Raw genomic sequence first — 17,588 nt, 5'->3', positions numbered from 1 at the left:
CACTCATACTGCTCTAGGCCAGCTAGGCTTAATGCAGAGTAAAATGTGTCTGCAACTTGTAGGAGCATCTGAAAGGAGCAAGGACATACTTAAATTACTGTGCTTCTAAGAGGAAGCAGTTTACAGGCAGAAGGAGGACCCCTCCATCCCCATCTTAAGTAAATGCTTTCAAATGCATGGAGGTTTTCCCGATGTAACTTTGTTTGACCTTGCATTAGCAGCCATCACTTACTGGGCTCCTTTCATTGTCTTGGGGTGGTAACTGAAGAAAGGGCTTATTGTACTGGAGAGGGCAGTGACATAACTGAAAGGGACTGCAGTTTGGAATTGGGATGTGAAACTGTATCTATGGATGCTGGTTCACCGAGCTGATGACTGCTGGTTGTTTTTGTGTTTTCCCGTCACCAGTGTTTCCCGCCTGTTCTCAGATGCCAAGAGGTTACTTTTGTACAGCCAACAGGATACGAGCATACGGGATGTCCAGAAGGTCCTGGGAAAATTGCGCAAGTTGGGAAATTCCTCTGGCACAGGTAATGGCATGGTAGAAGGAGACACCTACATCTGGCATTTATGTTCTGGTTAATTCTGCATGTGTGTAAACTTCTGAAATGTACCGCAATGGGAACATGCATGGTTAGAATTTACAACTCACAAAAACCTTTCCAGTGCTGCAGAAGTACCTTAAGCCTCTCTTGTGCCAGAGCTTTGTGTGCCCTTTAGCTTCTTCAGCAGAAGAGAAGAGGGACGGTCTGTAATGCCAAGAATAGCAGCTCTTTTGGATGTGAAATTACCATCTTCAGCCTACTGAAGTCAGTTAAAATGCTGCCTTTCTCAAAGGAGTCCAAGCAGCGGGTCTTTTTGGAAAACACTAGTTATTTTGCTATTTTGTCAGTGAAGTAGCCAGTGCAATATAGTTACAATGTAGTGCTCTACCCCCTGAGCTCCAGAGAGAAGTGTCCTGGAAGAACACAGATACGGAAGAGCTGATATTGGCTCCAGTTTACAAACTCAGAGCTGATAATTATCAGAGAATTAAGTCTCTATTTCTTTTTTTTTTTTTTTTTTCCTTTTGTTTCTGTATGACTGTTTGGTGTAGAATGCTTCAATCTCTGCTATGGTCTGGCAGGCTTTTGAATGGCAGGGTCCAGAAGAAAATATTTTGTCTTTGGGGCTTGCACAGCTCCACTTGCCATAAGAAATAAGAATCCTCCCAGTTTTAGCGTGCGCGGGAAGGTCTGGTGTGCCTTTCTGTCTCGTGCAGATGAATAAGTGGCTAGGGTGAGATCACTCAGGAAGCTTGCAGCAGAGCTGGGACATGAAGCAGCTCTGCCAAGTCTCAGGAAAAGTGGCAGTTCTCATGTTATTGCTGGGTCTCTCTGACATGGCAACTTGTTAGATTTTTTTTGGGGTACTCTTCTCTGAAAGCTTATTTCTCTTGGCTGCTGTGTTAGTGCTGCATGTGTCCACTGGAAATGATGGAAAGTAATGGTTTAGAAAGAAGTACACCAGAGAAATAGAGGTGGGAACACAGCCATTAAGTGTCTTCACCTACAGTCTCTATCCAGGCACGTGGAGTCTCTATCCAGGCACATGGAGTTCTTTGAATGTAGTGGCACTTTAGCATTTTGTGAAAGCTGTCCCTGGCTTTGCAGTTGTGAGAGCTCTTCCGAGCTCTCTTCATTTGGGCATGGCTTAGGCAGGCTCCAGGAAGAAAAATATCTGACCTGGTGTGATGTGAATAGTTTAATGTCTGATGTGTCCTGAGCATGCTTTTAAAGCAGAGATAGTAGGTTTTTTACATCCTTTCTTGTGCTGCTCAGTACATTGCAGGTCATTTTGAAATAATCTGTATTGCTAGTGTCAGGTTGGCAGATGTTTACTGGCTGTATGCACAGACACAAATTGTGCAAGGGATTTGGCTTGGATATATAACCTTTCTCTCTTCTCTTCAGAGCTGTGCAGAATCCTGATGTGATCAGATCTGCAGGTGGTACTGTGGTCTACTGACTTTTGAGCATAAGCTTATACTTTCACTTACACATAAGTTACCCCCTTCCTTGCTGGGCTCAATACCCGTAGTGCCGGGTTCCCCTCGTTTAAGTGGCATCGTCATGCTTTTACCTAAATATGCAGGAGTTTAAAGGGGAGCACATGCAGAACGAACAGTTTGCACAGAAATGGACGCATAATGGACACAGCCAAAGTGAGCTAAGATTACTATTTCCCAAAGAGAGGTTTAATGCTCTTTTTTCATGGAGATCTTCGTTTGTCAGAATGACATATTTTTGTTACTGGATTTTATACTTCATGCCTGCAGTAGTATCTGCTAGTGGACTCTTCCAAAGAGAGTAGATACTGGTGTTTTGTATTGAAAAGTGCAGTGAACATCAGGCATGGGTATTTACAAGAAAACTTATCAAAGCCATAAGCTGAAACTCTCATTGCTGGGAAGGTTTGAGGGGGAGGAGTGATTCCGAGAAGCATCCTGCATAAAGAGTGTTGTACAAGTTGAAAGTCAGAAGGCTCATGTTTCTCTATACTATAAAGACTAGCAGACTGGCTGCAAAAATATGCCTCAGACTCAGTCATCAAAGATTGTATTTGTATAATAAAACATTTCAAATGTGTAATAAAAAAAATCAAATCTCTCCATTAGAATGACAGAGTGCCCATTGTTGGTAAAGCTTATAGGAAACAAAGCCTGTTTGTCCTTTTCGCGATATGCTCATTTACATAAAGCCTCCATCTTGAGGGTCCTTGCTGCCCACTACTTGGGTGCTGATTCATTCTCTGGCAGCATGCATAAAGCAGCATCTTCTGTTCTTACAAGTACTTGTGTATTTGTGCGTAGAAGTGCTTAATTCCTGTGCGAAGAAAAGAACTACAGGTCAAGCCTTCAGCTATTGTGGACAGTGAGGTCTGAGAGGTGCTTAAATGCTTTCCTTTCAGGGGCATTTTCTCCAGTGGCTGGAAACGTAAGATGACAGTAGGAGTAGATGTCAGATATAAGCACACCTCCAAATCCGAAAGCACTGCCTTTATACATGTATTTTGCCAATTAGCAGGAAGGCTGATAACCTTATGAGCTAATAACTGGAAACATTTGTAATACCACCTCTGTCCCAGCTCTGGCCTAGGCCTGAAGCCATGTGGTCCAGAGAGATGCAGCTTTGCAGCTCATGTTTCCCTGTATGTTTTATGCTCCCTATTTGTGGAGTCTCTGCAGCTTCCTCATACCCTCAGGCTGGTGTGATGTCCTGCTCACATATATGCTTCCCATGGCTGCCTCCTGGCTTTGAAAGAAGCTTCAGGACATGATCTTCCACTAGCACACAAATTGGAGCAGTGGTATAGATTTTGTTCTAATGCTAGTCATGCAGAGCATGCATATCTGTATTTGATTTCAGATGTTTGAATCTGCCAAAGTCCTTTCATTTCAAGCTTCTTTAAAACAACCCTCACAAACCAGTGTTCAAGGTGCAACAGTTAATATTGCTTGATTTGAAATTAGGCATAGGCCGAACCCTGGGGAAGGAAGACTTGTGGAGGATGGCAGGGTGCTTACACAGGTGCCTGAGAGTCAGTGTCTTAGTTAAAAACAAGTTAGGACACTCAGGTTTGTTAAGGCATTGCTGTGCACTCATACCAACAGGCTTTATGTCTCAGTCACCTTTTGATGAGATAGGAGGTAGCTGCTCCTAACAAGATTGTCCAGGAGCTTAAGGAGTGACTCCTGTTCTCTGCTGCTCTGAGCTCCAGAACAGCTCCCTGGCCGAGAGACAGGAATGTGTTACCAGTAGGGAACAGCCCACCGTTGCTTCATGTAGCACGTTTTCCGTCCAGGATGAAGTACTAACCAATGGTGCGAGGGAGTTCAGCACAGGCAGCTATCACGCTGTATGGGTGCTGCTGTCCTGTGGCCACGTTCAGCAAGCCCTGAGCAGTGAAACCTACGTGCAGGCACACACATACCTTAACATAATCAATTTTGCAGGCAGGTGCCAGGTGCCCTCTCCTTCCCAACACTTGTTACATCTCTGTCCAGCGATGTCACCAAGGTCTTCAACACTCATGATAAGGCAGAGTGCAAATCAGAACAGAGAGTCAAAGGCCTTGGTGACGGCACTTCCAAGACCATGACATGGCTGCTGGGATTGCCACCTGCAGTAGGTTTGGGTCATTGCTTGCAGGCACTGGATTTGCAACCAGCCTCAATGCCACTCTGGCAGGAGATAGTGTTTGCAAGAAATAAGCTTTCCTCCTGTTTTGAAAGGTGGAGATACAGCTTGCTGTTGGCTGTGGCACACCATTTTTCTTCCTTTTCTCTACAGGGCTCCCCAATACTTTTTGTTCTGCAGTGCCACGGGGTAATAAATCAACAGGTTAAAATTAAACCACCTTCTTTGGTTGTTGCTAACAGTTGCACATATCAGCCAGTCTAGCTGGTATTTACTTCATTGCTCTTAGTTTTCAGTGATCCCAAAGGGCATGTTTCTATTTTTCTTGAAACCAATCCAACTAAACAAAAATGGAGCAATGAAATAGGCAGAGGAAAACAAACATCACCTAAAATTGCATCAGTTTTCAGGCTATTGTTCCACATGTCCTGCTTTTCCCAGTTGTTTGCTGGATTAGTATTGCTTGTGGTTTAGGAGAAACTCTGATGTTCTCTGCTGATGTTGCACCCTGCTGTACAGATAAAAGTTGGGACTGAAGGAGTTTGCAGCCTCTCTGGTCAATGCTAATAGTGCTACTTTTATTTAACACATAAAGGATGATGGAGGGCTTCGGCTGAAGAGCAGCCTTGGGTGAGGCCTTCTGGTGGTATGTGTGCTGCTGTGTGATTATCAGGGTGCTCAGGAAAACAGGATGTTTCACCTAGATGACGTTAAGATGATACCTGACTCCCTCCTCAGTATCTTCTTCCTAACAAAAATGACCCCACACCCTCAAGCTAAACATTCAAATGGATTCTTATACCTGCCTACCTCTCCCTAATTAAGGTGGCCTCCTCCCTGATTTGCCTGGAGAGGGATCCTAGCAAAAACCAGCCAGGCCAGAATGAGGACAAACAAAACCACACGTACACTTGGCCTTCACCCCCAGAAACACCTGCAGACAGCAGGGACGGCAGAGTGGCATTCCTGCCATTGCATGGCTGCACATAAATATACGGCTGGGGTCTCTGATGCAGCACCCCACAGTGACGTGCAGGTCCTTGCCCTTCCTTGAGGCCGGGAAAATGTTGCCAAAAATTCTGCCTTGTGGTATTGGTAGAGAGATCTTGACTTGTAGCGGTGGGTGGGAAGGCTGCTTTACTTCGTGGTTTTCAGCACTTTGTGTTAGCCCTCAGCAGAACTCCCCATGGCGCTCCTGGCTGTGGCTGCCTCCCAGCCCAAAGCATCCAGCCAAGAAGAGGAGCCTGGTGTGACTTCTGATTTGGTCAGATGCGATCTGTCGGGGATGGAGCAAGTAGAACAAGCTCCCATACTGGATACTTGGATTGTGCAAAGGGTTTTGTAGTGTGCCATGTTGGTCAGGCAGGTAGGAGATTCAGGTAGACATGGCAGTTTTTCTACATTTGCCTAATGAATTTTTATTTAAATCACTTGGTCACTGAATAGGCACAGACTTGAGTGTCTTTAGATTTGGTAGGATTTTTTTTTTGGTATGTGAATGGAAGTCGTGCGGGTGACTGCAGATCTTCTGGAAAAATCTTTACAAAACATTCCTAGAAGGTCTTTTACTATAGATAGTGGCCAAAGCCTCTGTGGGAGTCCAGTGGGACCATTATTTTTTATTGTCCTAAACTGAAACTGGGAGGCTGACAGTCAAGAGATATGCAAGGGTAGAGAAGAGTTTTTATGACACTGTGGGTCTACTGTGGGTCTCAGGTTGTGTGTTGCTTTTATTAGTAAGGTGGTATGATATTTGCTGAATTACATATTTGCATATTTAGCACTTTCAGTAGAGACTACTTCTGCTTTCCCTAATACTTCAAAGCCAGAGGTGAGATTGAAGTAATAGAATGATGTTGATAGAGGTTTAGTCATAAAGGTCTGCTGCAGCATTAAATCTGTTGCCAGGAGAATCATACTTGTTTCTCATGGGACTGTCCATGAACTTTCAGAGGTTTCTTTATCTGTAATAGCATTGCTATTGCATGACTTTGCTTAGAGGTTGAAGTGGGTAAACAGATAGGGTGTAATGTGCATCTGGAGTGCCTGTAATGTGTCTTCTGATTCTGCAGAACTGGGCTTTAGTTCCTGGTTTTGGTCTGAACTTTTTTTCTGCTGAGATGCTTTTGAAGTGAGAGATTTAGAATTATGCCGGCTAGGATCTTAGGTATGGATGTGGGAGGGAAAGACTGAAATCCCTTTGAAAGTGGAATTGAAAAAAACCCCATGCAGTGTTATGTTAAATCTGGCCTTGCTGTAGTGTCTGTGTTATACAAGGTGACAGAAGGTTAAGAATTTATGAGAATTCTATCACAGAAGACTAGGAACCCTATTTAAAAAACATGAGGAGAATCACAAGCCTGTCAACATTGGACTGCACTGGTGAAGGGCTGCACTGGCAATTTGGTTACTTTAAGACCTGGTGCCAGCTAATGGTTTGACTGCATGCTGGGGAGCCAACAGTGCTCATATCTACAATTAGCAGCACAGCTATTCCAACTGATACCAAATCACTGTACCTTAAAGGCATCATCCTTATCTTTCTGTTAATTGTCTAGATAAAGACACAGTGGTAAAGAAAACAAGAATTACTTCATGCACTTGTTACTATATAAGTAATACTAGCATCTGCTGCAGAAGCAGAACAGTATTAAAAATTTCTGGGTGCTTTCTTTAGTCTCCTAAAACTCTTTAGCCTGTTCTGTCAATGCTGACTTCTATTTTGAACCAGCAAATAAAACTGAGAGTGTTAAGTAAACAATTACACCTTTTACACTCTCCTATTATCTCCTTTTTGTGTGCAACCTGATCAGTACGGCTGGCTAATACCAGCATTCTGTTAGTGAAAACTTATGCTCAATGTTAACTCCAATTTGCATTTATTTTCTGTTCTCCACTCTGACACAATTTCTGGATTTGTTCTCAGTGACTTCTAATCTCATTCTCAATAAATTGCCTGATTTGTGGAAGATTGCACTTGGTTTATTTAAGCTACATTCTGAGGCTGGTTGAGAGCAGGATAGGGACTTTTCACATTGAGCTTGGTGTTAGCAGTCCCCTAGGAAATCTGTACTGCTGTCATCTGGTGAAAAGTTCAACTTTCTTGGGGGATTTCCATGGGACTGAGCTCTCATGGGACTGGTGGTTATGAAATTGCCACAGTTGGAAAAAGCCCTGTCCGCTCCTTCATCCGACTTGGTACTAAAGCTGGAGTGCCTAATTTGGATCTGACCTCCTGTATCTCTCAGGTTAATATTCAGCTTTGACAACTTAGTGTTCAGCTCTGGAGCCTTCTCTAGTAATAATATGTTTTCATCTTCATTGTGCATTATGAATACTACCTAATTTTTACAACATTCCTGAGAAATTAACAAATGGCTGCCAAGGAACTGGAGCCCTCATTCTGAAACACTGTAGGATGTGGCAGTTTTCAGTGTAATCAGCGTGCAATAAAAGGTGATGGCTTTGAAATATTGTTGATGTTGATTCAAAATTCCTTTTTTTTTTTTCTTTTTTAAAAATCCATGAAAGTTCAATTTTTGTAGGCAGCCTTTTTCATGGGAAACAGATGCTGTTTTATTTAAATATTTTTGGTCACAAAATAAGTGAGTGTTAATGCCAGGATTCTGGCTAAAAGCAGACAACATATTCTACCACCTGTTGCTACAATTCTTCGCAGCTTCAACAAACTGCAGCATTCTTCATCTCCACCCCTAGGGTTCTTTTTTGTGTTGCCATGTTTTATCAGGTAGTGGTCATGTCTTGTTTCAGATGTATTTTTAGTTCAGGTTACATGCTTACATCATACTTTGCATATGCTATTGTTTCCAAAATTCTGGAAAAATCCACTGAAATTAAATGGAAAAACTGCAGAATAAAAAAACCCCAGGCCTATATTTTTACGTGTTAACTGTTAAAAATTAACTGAGATTGTTAAAACTACGTATTGCTTATGCTGTGGCCTAAAATCATCAGTTCATGAAAAATTGGTGTAGCTTTGAAAATTCAGTGGAATGCAGCTCACTTATTAGCTGAAGATCTCACCCTAGCTTTTTTATGCTGACCGGGCAGCACTGATCTGCTATATGTGCAGGAGATTTCAGGCTTATCTGTGAAACACCCTCTGTAAATGGCCAGTTTCCTTCCTTTTCTAATTTAGTTTTTGTTTTAAGGATGGTGCATTAAAGGACCCTTTTAAGGGATTTTAAATAAAGATCCTTTCCTGTGCGTTTTGTTGTTTTATTTTATTCTTTTCTCCTCCCTGAACCCTTCTGTTCTTCTTGCCTTTTCAGAGGCAAATACTACCTGTGTTAGTCTTTAAATGCGTTTTTGCTTGACACTGGCAGGTTTACATGACTGTAGCCAGCCAGAACTTAATAAGCATGAACTATTACATTTCAGAGGGTCCCTTCTTTGTAGTTTTTCCATCTATTTTAGCAAGTGCATTTGAAACATAACAGGACCACATCTGAGGTTGACTGAGCATACATGTATGCCAGAAGGGGATTTGCTGATCGGACAAAGACAGCTTACTGCAAATATAGCAATATCTCAACTCTAAGTGCTTGTTCTGACTTTTGCCAACTGGCTGCTTAGGAAAGCAGCAGCTTGTTTTCTACCAAACAAAATGCTACTTCAGAACAGTAGGGACAAAATCCAACCTACCAACAGCTTTACCACTTGAGACAAGATGTAAAGAACCACACATGGAAGTGTGTTGTCCCAACAACTTTCCTTATAGCAAAGGCACAGCTGTGTCACAACGTGGTCAGCAGATGTCAGTTACGCCTGCATGCCTATACTACTACCCTGCTCCGTTCACATACTTGCCCACTGCCCAGCAGGTGGGGGAAAGTGTGCTGTAAAGCCAGAGATCAGAAATCAACACAATGGAGTAGCCCTCTAAGGCCCCAAGTTTCTTCACCTACCTAGTCTCCTTCCTTCCTTTGCTTGTTCTCTTTTGCTGCTACCTGAAGAAAGTACAAAGAATTTCACTAGTGCATCCATATATAATGCAGAGGACCAGTCCAGCAGTGCATGCTCAGTTTTCTTCAGGTTATTTGCACTGCTTTGGGACTCTGGTACACAGGACCAAGTTCCTAAAGCAGCAAGAGACACTGCTGTTTTCTATGTCTAATGTTTCTGTCCTCTGTAAAATGCAGTAGATACTAATATTGGTGCAAGTACTCCACGGTGTATTTTCAGCCAGCAAGTTACGTCAGTGCTGAATGGAAGGAATTGTTAGTATATCAACAGTCCAGAAGAACACCAACCTGAAGGATGAGCTCCTCAAACTATTAAAGCAGGGACTGTTGGGAGCATCCCAATGTGAACAGCAGTATACTGTCACACTGAGGATACAAGAGATGTGATCTCTGCCCAGGACTTTACATGAGTTTGGGTAATCTTATCTACTGAGCATCTGCTTTTCAGTGTTTCCCAAAGATTGGGAAAGTTCTTTTTAACTGTTTTGAAGTATTGTTGCTCAACAGTCTGATTTATACTAGTGAAGGGGTGAATGGTTGCAAAGGTTGCCCTAAACTCTTGAATTGGTTTGACCCTTTGTTCTGGAGGTGGCTTCTGCTCTTGTGTGCTAGATTAAGGGCATTAGGACTTGGCACTAAATCCAGAAGTGAAAGGTCCTCCTGAATGTAGGGAAAGCAAGAGCCACTCTGATCTGCTGACTGCAGACTTGATATCTTGGTAAACTTTAAAATAAGTCAGATGTGAAGTTCCCTGAATTTGTGACGAGTGAGAGGAGGGGAGCCATGGCAGGGCGAGGCTTCACACCCAAGGGAGGGGTGGGTTCTTCTCTTCTCATCAACCTTTCTGTGTAAGGCAAAACAAATAAGTACAGGAGTCAGGGTGCTTTGGTCCTGGGCAGCTCTGCCTGTCATTTTGCTTTAGGTACATCATTACCCATGCCAGTTTTGTGGGGGAAGCCTTTCACACTGAGTAACTGATGCTGTGATAAGTTTTGAGTAGCATGGTACTGCTGGGATGATTCTGCCTGCTCTGTTTTGGGGCTTGAAATGGTTCTGATATAGGTGTTTCCTGTTTGCGTTTGGGCCAGCAGTTTCCCAGATGCAAGCTCACATAGCCAGCTCATGAAAACCCTTCTGTTAGTAATGGTCATTTGATTAAAATGTCCAGCCCTGCTTTTTCCTGTGACTTGAATTTCCACTGAATTTAAGGTCACTTGCTCAAGTACAAGGAATTCTGGATAGGGTTTTTCTTGGTCACAGCTCATACTTTAAATTTCTGCTTAGCTCCATGCTTTTAATACTATAATGTCATTCCTTGTATGCTCCCACCAGCGTTTGCCGTTAGAATAGTGGTATGTGGCTGGATGTGACCATGGCATTTGTTTTCCAGTCCGTCTGCTGATTAATTCTTTCACTGTATTTTACTGTGTCTGAGTTGATGTTTTGAAACATCTAAAATGTGTGTATTAGCTAGGGCATAATGTTCCTAGTGCAGGCAAAATCCAGTCTTAACAGCAAACACTTTCTGCCTCTTCAGAAGCACTTTAATTTCTCTGAGCTGGGTTTGACCTTTACAGACCTTCTCCATAGCCTGTACCAGCCCTGAATGTGTTCTGTATACCACTCCTGAAAATAATTTGCTGCAGTGATGAAGTATCGTATCTGGTCATACCTGAGTTATGTCATCTTTGTGGCTAACAAGCCAATTTGAAGGCCGAGAATTTTGCAGTTTGCCCTTATTTTGTGAAAATTAGCAGGAGAATTTTCAGCCAATTATAACTGCTATGCAGTTTGGAGCTCTGCTTGGTATTTGCTTCTTAAAGCAATACAGTGAAGATACTTAGGATGTTTTCTTTAAAACTGCTTCATTTTTTGCACTGTTAAAATAATTTTTTTTCTTTTTTTTTTCCATTAGCAAGCTGCATTTCACAGTTGTCTGTACTGATAACAGAACTTGGCTTGCAGCAGGGGAAGACACGAGAATATCTCTCCTGTGGTGTTACACTGAGCCTAGGGAGGTGGTTGGGTGTGCCTCTTCATAGACAGTAGCTCTGCAGGCGGTGGGTGACCAGCCGGTGACTTTCGTGTCAGTGCCTTGTGTCTCTGCTTTCTCATGCAGAGTTTGTTGTGTGTGTCATACAGGAGGGGGTTCTGATGGCATGTGGGAGTTAAAGCACTACACAGTGAGAGGTTTGAGCCTTGTGTTTCCTGCCACTTTCCATTCAGGTTAGAGGTGGGATCTCAGCTGGCTTAAAAGGGCTCTGCATCCTTGAAGCCAACATACCACGAGAGAAGGCTAACCAAGGACCGATCTCTTGTGCGTGCACCACTATATGGTGTCAGCTGTGCTTTCTGCCAGAGTGACTGTGCTGGCCACTGTTTTTAAAGCTCTTCCAAGTAAAAATGGTGACTTGCAGATGAGTGGAGATGGTCCCGGTGTTTGCAGTCCCAAGATGAGAGGGAAGGCCTTGGGTGTGTCATTTCCCTTTCTCCCAGGAGAGATCCTAGCTGCTGGGATCAGCTGCAGTAGAGGCTGCCTCCCTCTACTCACATCACTGTTTGGCATGGCAAATATATGAAGATGATGATCTCTGGTTAAATGGGTGTTCTTATCTAATGTCTGCAGAGGCAGACAGACACAGAGCAAAGAGCTGTAGCCTACCATAAAAACAGGTCAAGCCATGGCTGCAGAATGAACAGCACTTAGACTGTGAGCAAATTAGTCTTGTATTTTCACACTAGCAGATGCTGCACAACATGCCTACTGAGCTGTTTGATTTCTTGTTAGCAAACCAAGGTACAGCTGTCCAGCTACTTCAGTTTCAGCTCCTGCCAGTATCAGTAGGGATACAGGTAACTAAGAGAGCTGTTCCCACCACACAGGAGGTGGGAATACATATAGCGGAAGGCTGCCCTATAGGAAAAGGAAAATAAAAGCGTAGTAATCGCTTTTAAAAAAACCCCAAAAAACCACCCAAACAAAAAAAAAACCCCAACAAACAAACAAACAAAACCCCCCAAAACCCAAAAACCCAACACCTCCCCTCACCCCCCCAAAAAAAATACTTTATCATGCTTTCTATATGTGTTGTCCAAAGTTAGGAATATAATGAAGGCAGATGAAAATTTGCTGCCTTGGCCTTGCTCCATACTGGCCTATCTGAAAGTTTTGCTTTTCACATTGCAGGTCAGGGTCATTGGCTCAGTAGGGTACAATGCTGTAACAGGCCAAGATCTCCAGCTCTTAGTCAGCTTCCTGTGGCCAGCAGGACCAGGGCAGGGATCATCCCCCTGTACTTGGCACTGGTGAGGCCACACCTTGAACCCTGCGTTCAGTTCTGGGCCCCTCACTACAAGAGAGACATTGAGGTGCTGGAGCGGGGCCAGAGAAGGGCAATGGAGCTGGTGAAGGGCCTGGAGCACAAGTGTGATGAGGAACGGCTGAGGGAACTGGAGGCGTTTAGTCTGGAGAAGAGAAGGCTCAGGAGGGACCTTATCGCTTGCTAAAACTACCTGAAAGGAGGTTGAGTGACATGAGAGTCAGTTTCTTCTCCCAAGTAACAAGCAATAGGACAAGAGGAAATGGCCTCAAGCTGCGCCAGGGGAGGTTTAGATTGGATATTAGGAACAATTTCTTCACAGAGAGGGTGCTCAGGCATTGGAACAGGCTGCCTAGGGAAGTGGTGGAATCACTGTCCCTCGATGTGTTCAAAAACCATGTAGATTAGGCCCTCAGTGACATGGTTTAGTGGTGGACATGGCAGTCCTGGAGTAATGGTTGGACTTGATGATCTTAAAGGTCTCTTCCAACCTAGCTGATTCTGTGATTCTATTCTATTAATTAGCCCCTTCATGTGCTTGTGTCTTGCAAAAACTCCTGTTACTGGAAGTACGACCAGTGAACAAGTGATGCCCAGGGTGAAGCATGCCTGTATGACCATGGAGCATCGTGACCTTATCCTCCAGTGGTGCCTGAGTGCTGTGGAGTGATGTTGCACAGTCTTGAGAGCCAGCTGTGCAATCAGACTGGTGCAAGTTACTGTTCTCATGTGAGAGTGCTACAGAGGTTGCTGCACACCCACCTTCCCTGCTGCAGAAGCATGGTTTTACCTGAGTGGGGAACTGGAAGCTACGAATATGAACTCTGTGCAGGGAGAAGAGGATGCCTTATTTGGTCACTTGCCACTCTTCCGTACCTTGGTCTTTCTATGAACTGGTGGAGACTTCTGACTCCATTGTGCTGGGAACCCACTTGTCTGTCTTGTCTCGTTCAGGCACTTGTGGAAACCTGTTTACTCTGAAGAATGAAGCTAAAGTTTCTCATGCCCTGTCCTGTTACTATTATTTCAGCTTGCTCGTGATGCCTTAATGCTGCTGTTATGAAAATGGTTGGGTTGCCCTATAAGCAGTCTCTGTGATGAGAAATAAAAAGTCATAATTTAACACCAGCTTCTCTGTTGCCTTGATGCTTGCCTATGAGGAATACAGACTTAGCCAAAGGCTAGTAAATCCTCCAACTGCAGTGGATATACAGAAAATAACGTGTTTTCTGTCTTGCACGTTCCATCAGGAGGGAGTGAAAGACAAATAGTCATGTTTGTAGACAGGACAGAATGCCCTGCTTTCCTCTTAGCTTCTGAATTAACATATGGCGTGAATCCCCTTCTCCCCCTTCTTTCACTCAGCTCCTTGTAGGAACTTATGGCATGTGAAGCTGGTAAGTAAACAATAGATTTGACTTCACATTGTTTTCACTGAGCTTGTTAGCTTTAAACTGGCTGAAAATCTGATTTATTGTGGACGGTGGGCACAAATCCTTTGGGCAGAAACCCCACAAATTGAAGTCAGACCTAGCGAGCTCTGTAGTCTATGATAGAGTGAAGATATGTTGAAATACCACTTGTATGCCTTTTATTTTTAAAAGGCAGTGTTCAGGATATGAAAACTGTAGCCACAATTTCCGTGGGGTTTTGTCTTTCTAACATATTGTTTAATTTTAAAAGACACTGCACCATTAAGTTTCTGGAGGAAAGTATGAGCCCTCCATGCTTCTAAGTGAAGCAAGAAAGAATAGAAGTTTGAGGGGAACAGTCTTGCTCTGTAAATTGTCCCTAGAGGCTTTTTTGTCCCACTTGTCTGTGGATCTTCCCAGTGCTGCTGGAAATGGTTACTGCTTACTGTGAGACCCGTCATACTTTAGTGAGAATAGAAAATTAAAACTGGTTCCTCGCTGTGGTTTCTCTTGCTTTTCCCTGCACTGAGCCACAGTTTGAGCTTGTGAAAGTAACTGGGGATGTGTTTCTAGAGCACTCTAAAAAATCTCTGGCTGTGGAGAACATGCAGACTGTGGACAGTTTCTTCACTGCACACTCAGTGCTTCAGTTCTGAGCTGCATGGAATGGAGACCCCACATAACACTGACTTGCTATTTTTTATAATGAACAATTTTTGGTTTGCTGTTTGATTTAACCAGTAATATAGCAAGCATGGAGGTTCTGGTTTTCTTTGCTAATTTTTGTGGATGTCTTGAGCTTCTTGAGTAGGTTTTATTTTTTTGTTGTTGTCCTCTTGTCACAATGATTTGATTCTCAAGCAAGGAATGACTGACCTAGGTCTGTGTTCAGGCATGAAGGTGCTGGAAAAGGTTGAGATGTCAGGAAAATGTAAATCTTACAAAGATGTAAAACAGCGTGTTGGTCCTGTAGGAGATGTTCTGCAATCTGAAGATTGTGAGCGTCCGGTTTCCATGCCCAGAATTCAGCCCCCAAGGTCGGTTTGAACTGTGTGGAAACAAAGGACAGCTGTGCCTTTCATGCAGTCAGTGTCCATGAAATTGTGCCATGTGTGATTGTCTGATCCTGACCTGTGACTTGAGAGAGGAAGGTGGTTTTGTGGTTAAGGCACAAGACCTCCAGCTCTGGGAGCTCTGTTCTGCTGGAGACTTCCTTATGTGACCATAGGGAGGACCTTTCTCTCCTGCCCCGTGTGGGAAAGGGACTTCTCCTCTGCATGTTTCATGTGGATGGGGACTGTCTCCTGCTTTGTTGTGCACAGTGCCTGAACTGGAGCTAGGTAGAACAAAAGCATTTCAGACCCTACTGGGCCTGCTGGCATTGAGGGTTATATGCATGGCTTATAAGCAAAGCCTCTGATTATGTTCTCTGCTGTTGGTCTTGTGGGATTGCATCTGTAAAAGTAGTCTACCATAAGGACAAGCTACCTCAGTGTTTCTTCTGCAGACGATCATCCCATTGGCTGTCTTTGAGCATGATTGCTCAGTTTGACCTCAGCTTCATCTCCACATTTGTACCTGGGGCTTGTCTTCGTTGCTGAGACCTGAGGTTTCATGTGGTGGTGAGGGGAGCCTGCGGACTGCAGGTCCCCTGGTTTTCTCTTGAAGATGAAGGGGAAAGGGAAGGAGAGACTGCATGTCCTTGTCAGCAAAAGTACATCTCTCCGATGCGCTGTCTGGATGTTGCAGATGCATTGTTCTGTGCCAGCCGGCTTGCAATAGTTTGACTGTGCGAGTGCTCTTGGTCAGTCTCAAGCATGAGAGAAGATGCACGGGTTAAATTACATCTGAGCTGACATATTTTGCCTCACATTTTTCGAGTAATTTGATAGTGTGTCTGAGCTGTTACGGCAGGAAAATATTGCAGTAGTAGGCCTATGGTTGTAAAATGTGTTGTTCCATTCCACATGTTTGCATTATTAGGTAACCTTGATATTACCCTTCAAAAGACTTGCCTGTTTCTTTTGTTTTCTATTTTTGGAGGACTTCTTTTAACTAGTGCTCTTGTATTTCCTTAGGCCCTAGTGGCAAGCTCTCTTGGAGGAAAATGGCTGCTTTCAAGAGGAAACTTCTACTAACTCTTGCCTTTTTGAAGTATCTAGGGCAGGAATTTAGGCTGACTGCAGTGTTTGGTGCTTTTCTGTGGTTTCATGTGCAAGTCATTATGCATGCCTCCATGATGAAGGAGGATTGCGCAAGACACTGAGCCACAAGTGCTGGAAGTAGGACCAGATGGGGTAGGGGAGCAAATGCGTGGTGAGAAAGGCTGGCTATTTGCTTAGGGCACTGCAGGGGGACTGTGGTGTTGGGATTCAGTCCCTTGGTCTCACAGAAATTCCATATGTGGTCTTGAGCAGTTATGACCAGTGAGCAAAGGTTTGTGACCAGACGGCTGGAAGCCAAGCATTGTCCCACAAGCAGTTTTGGTGACTTTATGTTCTGTTCCCTTCGTGTTTTCATCCAAATGATGATGAAAACTCCTTTGGACATTTGTAGGAGTTGCCTTGGAAGGCAGCTTCAATTTTCAGCAAATATTCTATCGTAGAGCAAGTATGAAAATGCTCAGCATGACAAAAAGGCAAGTGAGAAATGCTCTGTTAATGCTGGGCTGGTTAACTGCGGCCCTGGAAGATGACAGACTCTTTGTTACTCCCCGTCGTGATTACAGACAGGTTAGCAGGAATCCCAGTGTAGTTCAGGTTGCTTTCCTGCAATTACTTATAGATTATGTTCCTGACCAAGAAAATCCTGCTTCCATACGGCAAAAAAACCCGAAACCAAACCCTCAGACAAAAAAATCCTAGGCAAACCCAAAAGCAAAGCAGCAATGAAGAAACAGAAAAGCAGGAGAATTATTGCTTGGTTACATTTTCAAAAAGGTGTGTGGCCCTTTAAGAGGAGCTAGAAAAATGTTTTAAAAGGGAACACATTAAATGAAAAAGCTTGCAAACATCTGATCTCTGCATGCCAGTGTGCCTGCAGCCAGCCACCCCTTTGTCCATCTGAGTTTCTGAACTGTTGATGATCTCACCCAAAACCAAACAAGCTGCAGAAGTGTTTAGGGAGTTCAGTGCATTTGGGAAGTAACCAAGGAATCAGGGTGGGGGGAATTTTTCCTCCAGTTGCAGTGAAGCAGGGTGCTTTAGCCTCCGCTGGAAAGAAAAGGGCATTTTTATGTTACTGCAGGAGCTGTCTCTTTTTCCCAGCCTTTATCCCAGGGGATAGTGTTTGATTTTGGTGCAGTGGGGCATTTGCATGGGGTGGTCAAAACCAGTATATTGCTGAGTGGTCCTGCTGTGGGAGGAGAAAGGAGGGCGAGGGAGGAACTTTCGTCCCAAAGTAACCTCCGTGTTGCCTCAGCAGAGGAGGGTGATTTACTTTTTCGTGTGGAACAGAAAGGCAAGAGGGAATTTGTAACTGGAGATGTGGCTGAGGGAGCAATGACCGTCAGTAACCCCGTGTGCTTCATGCGCAAGAGCAGAGCGTGTGGCTGCCTCCCCTCGATGGCTGCTCTGCCAAGCTCAGCCCAAGAAGCAGAAGTGGCACCCGCACCCCTGCCAGCATGCCTGCTCCTCCAGCAGCTCTCGCATGAGGGTTGGGCTTTCTGGAGGCTATCACCCACTGAGCTAAGCA

The 17,588-nt window shown here is 44.0% G+C and overlaps 1 protein-coding gene across 5 annotated transcripts in view; it reads left to right on the top strand.

The window, feature by feature from the left end:
* The window catches only part of ABCA1 (ATP binding cassette subfamily A member 1), a 94,529-nt gene that overhangs the window by 26,794 nt on the left and 50,147 nt on the right, over positions 1-17,588 (top strand). For all 5 annotated transcript variants that reach the window (XM_030470606.1, XM_030470608.1, XM_030470609.1 and 2 more), the window contains one exon: positions 409-530. In XM_030470606.1, coding sequence (XP_030326466.1) covers positions 409-530 — 122 coding nt within the window. The remainder of the gene's footprint in view (positions 1-408; positions 531-17,588) is intronic.

The sequence above is a fragment of the Strigops habroptila genome, chromosome Z, assembly GCF_004027225.2.
Source record: "Strigops habroptila isolate Jane chromosome Z, bStrHab1.2.pri, whole genome shotgun sequence".
Lineage (NCBI taxonomy): Eukaryota > Metazoa > Chordata > Aves > Psittaciformes > Psittacidae > Strigops > Strigops habroptila.
Note: the sequence above shows the minus strand (reverse complement) of the source record. Positions and strands in the feature narration are given on the sequence as shown.